The 2,548-nt window shown below is 51.6% G+C and overlaps 1 protein-coding gene across 3 annotated transcripts in view; it reads right to left on the bottom strand.

The window, feature by feature from the left end:
• RAD51D (RAD51 paralog D) overlaps positions 1-2,543 on the bottom strand; it is a 20,291-nt gene extending 17,748 nt beyond the window's left edge. The window contains exons 1-3 of one of the 3 annotated variants that reach the window (XM_008074292.1): positions 2,461-2,543; positions 2,040-2,101; positions 1,753-1,871 (exon numbers count right to left, since the gene is read on the bottom strand). In XM_008074292.1, coding sequence (XP_008072483.1) covers positions 1,753-1,871; positions 2,040-2,101; positions 2,461-2,542 — 263 coding nt within the window. In that variant the 5' untranslated portion in view covers position 2,543. The remainder of the gene's footprint in view (positions 1-1,752; positions 1,872-2,039; positions 2,102-2,460) is intronic. The other 2 variants (XM_008074291.1, XM_008074293.1) reach the window with 2 other exon arrangements.
• Between the last annotated feature and the right edge of the window lie 5 nt (positions 2,544-2,548).

The following is a 2,548-nucleotide window of genomic DNA, read 5'->3' as shown; positions in this document are numbered from 1 at the left end:
GGTCTCACCAAGTTACCCAGGTGGGTCTTGAACCCACGGGCTCAGGCAATCCACTCACCTTAGCCTCCCAAAGCACGGGATTACAGGCTGAGCCACCAAGCCCGGCTCAGACAGATGATTTTAACAGTAACATGCTCACTGATGGCTGTGAAGAATAAATGACATAATATGCCATGAAGTGCTGAGCACAATGCCTAGAAAGCACTCAGCAAAAACCCATTGGCTCCTCACTGCCCAAGGCCCACCTCCTTCGGAGTTTTCCTGAGCCGTTCTTTCTCCCTGAAGGACCCACAGCAGCTGCAATCCTTCCAGTTAACCACTTAACTGCTCTCTCCAACTCTACTGGGTTTATAAGCTTTCTAAGCCCAAAGGGCAGTCTGCTTCCTGTTCATCACACCTTCCTCAAGCTGCCTCTCCCTGCGCTTATTTCTCTTGTGTTCACCTGCTTTTCTCCTAGACCCACAAGGTGTCTTCAGGGCAAAAAACCCCGTGCCAAAAGGAGAAAAATAACCAAAACAGCCCCATTAAAAAGTGGGCCAAAAAGCCGAGCTCGGTGGCTCAGCCTGTAATCCTGCGCTTTGGGAGGCTGAGGTGAGTGGATTTCCTGAGCCCATGGGTTTGAGACCCACCTGGGCAACTTGGCGAGACCTCATCTCTACAAAAATCAAAAAATTAGCCGGGCGTGGTAGCGCGTGCCTGTAGTTCCAGCTACTTGGAAGGCTGAGGCGGAAGGATCGCCGGAGCCCAGCAGGTCGAGGCTGCGGTGGCCACTGCACTCTAGTCTGGGTGACAGAGTGAGACTCCAACTCAAAAAAATATATAAAAAATAAAAAGTGGGCAAAAGACATAAGCAGACACTTCTCAAAAGACGACATATGGGGAGCCAAAAGACACATGAAACAGTGCTCAGCCTCACTCATCATCAGAGAAATGCAAATCAAAACCACATCAAGATATCACCTAACCCCAGTAAAATTGGCCATCATTAATAAAATAAACAACTACAGATGCTGGCGAGGATGTGGAGAAAAAGGAATGCTTCTACACTGCTGGTGGGAATGCAAACTAGTGCAACTTATTTGGAAGACAGTGTGGCGATTTCTGAAAGAACTAGAGATTGACTTTCAATATGACCCAGCAATTCCCCTATTGGGAGTATACCTGGAGGAATTCAAATCATTCTACAAAAAAGATACCTGCACATGTAATGTTTGTTGCAGCTCTATTCACAATAGTAAAAACATGGAACCAACCATACTGCCTATCAAAGTTGGACTGAATTTAAAAAATTGTGGTACATATACACAACGGAATATTACGCAGCCATAAAGAAGGACAAACATATGAACTTCGCAGCAACTTGGATGGATTTAGAGTTGATCATACTTAGTGATCTATCACAGAAACATAGAACAGAGTACCATATGTTCTCACTCATAAGCAGACCTTGAACAATTATAATACTATAAGAAAGGAACTGGCAGTAGTGGGAAACTGTCAGGGAAGGGTGGTGGGATTGGCAGTTGAGGGAAACTGCTAGGGGAGGGAGGGGCACACCTCATCAACAAGGGTACCTGCATAATCAACGTTTGTATACCTAACCCTGAATTGTACCCCATATCTGTATAATAATAATTAAAAACAAACAAATTTTAAAAAAACACTGCTCTCTAGACTCAGCATCAAAAGCCAAGCCTGAGAGGCACCGGGCCCTCCTGCCTCTCACCTTCTTCCCCAAGTACACATACAAACCTGCCAAGGCCGGTGGAAAGGATGGCAGTGGAGGTCTTCAGTTCCTCATAGAGATCAGCGCCATTGACAGGGAAAGCTGAGAACTGAGCCAGCAGCACCCGCCTCAGGGCGACCAAGGCCTGCGAAAGGGGCCCAGATGGCTCAGCCACGAATCGCCCATAGGGGCCATCATCCCCGGGTCTCATAGGCACCCCCCCCTTATTAATCTCCGGGAGCCCTCTGCTCCCTTGGCTTAGGATGGACATTTAAAGACGCCCCGATTTGGAGAGTGGAGATCGGGAGCTCACCTTGTAAGACAGGCCACGTATCTGGGCTACCTCCTCCAGGTCTGCAGAAACCAGGTCCACCACTGAAAACAAACGCGTGTAGCTGGTTGGCAGGGAAGCCTGGGGCCTCCTCCCACACTCGGCTTTTCCCCATCTGGAAACGGGGTGTCCATCCACTCCTGAGCCGGCAGTATCTGCAGGCCTGCGTGAAATAACAGCCGCCGGACCCGGAGGGTGCCCGGCACACAGTAGGGGTCTCACCCTGCCTGCCTCAAGGCCTGGCTCCCCACTCCCACCCTTCGCGAGCCTCCAGAAGCGCGGGGGCTGAGCGCCCTCCAGGAAGGGGCGGGGGGCGCCCTGCAAGTCTGAGGGGCAGCGCTGCCGGCCCCCACGGGTCGGCCCAGGCTGTGCGCGGCCCCCTGGCACGTGCACACGCGGTCACCTGTCTTGATCCCGCGGCTCCTCAGGAGCTGGACCATCTCCTGCGTGAGGCCGGGGCACAGCCCGACCCTGAGCACGCCCATGCTCCC

The sequence above is a fragment of the Carlito syrichta genome, unplaced genomic scaffold, assembly GCF_000164805.1.
Source record: "Carlito syrichta isolate Samal-C Ts95f unplaced genomic scaffold, Tarsius_syrichta-2.0.1 Scaffold316387, whole genome shotgun sequence".
NCBI lineage: Eukaryota > Metazoa > Chordata > Mammalia > Primates > Tarsiidae > Carlito > Carlito syrichta.
This window is presented reverse-complemented; position numbering and strand designations above follow the sequence as displayed.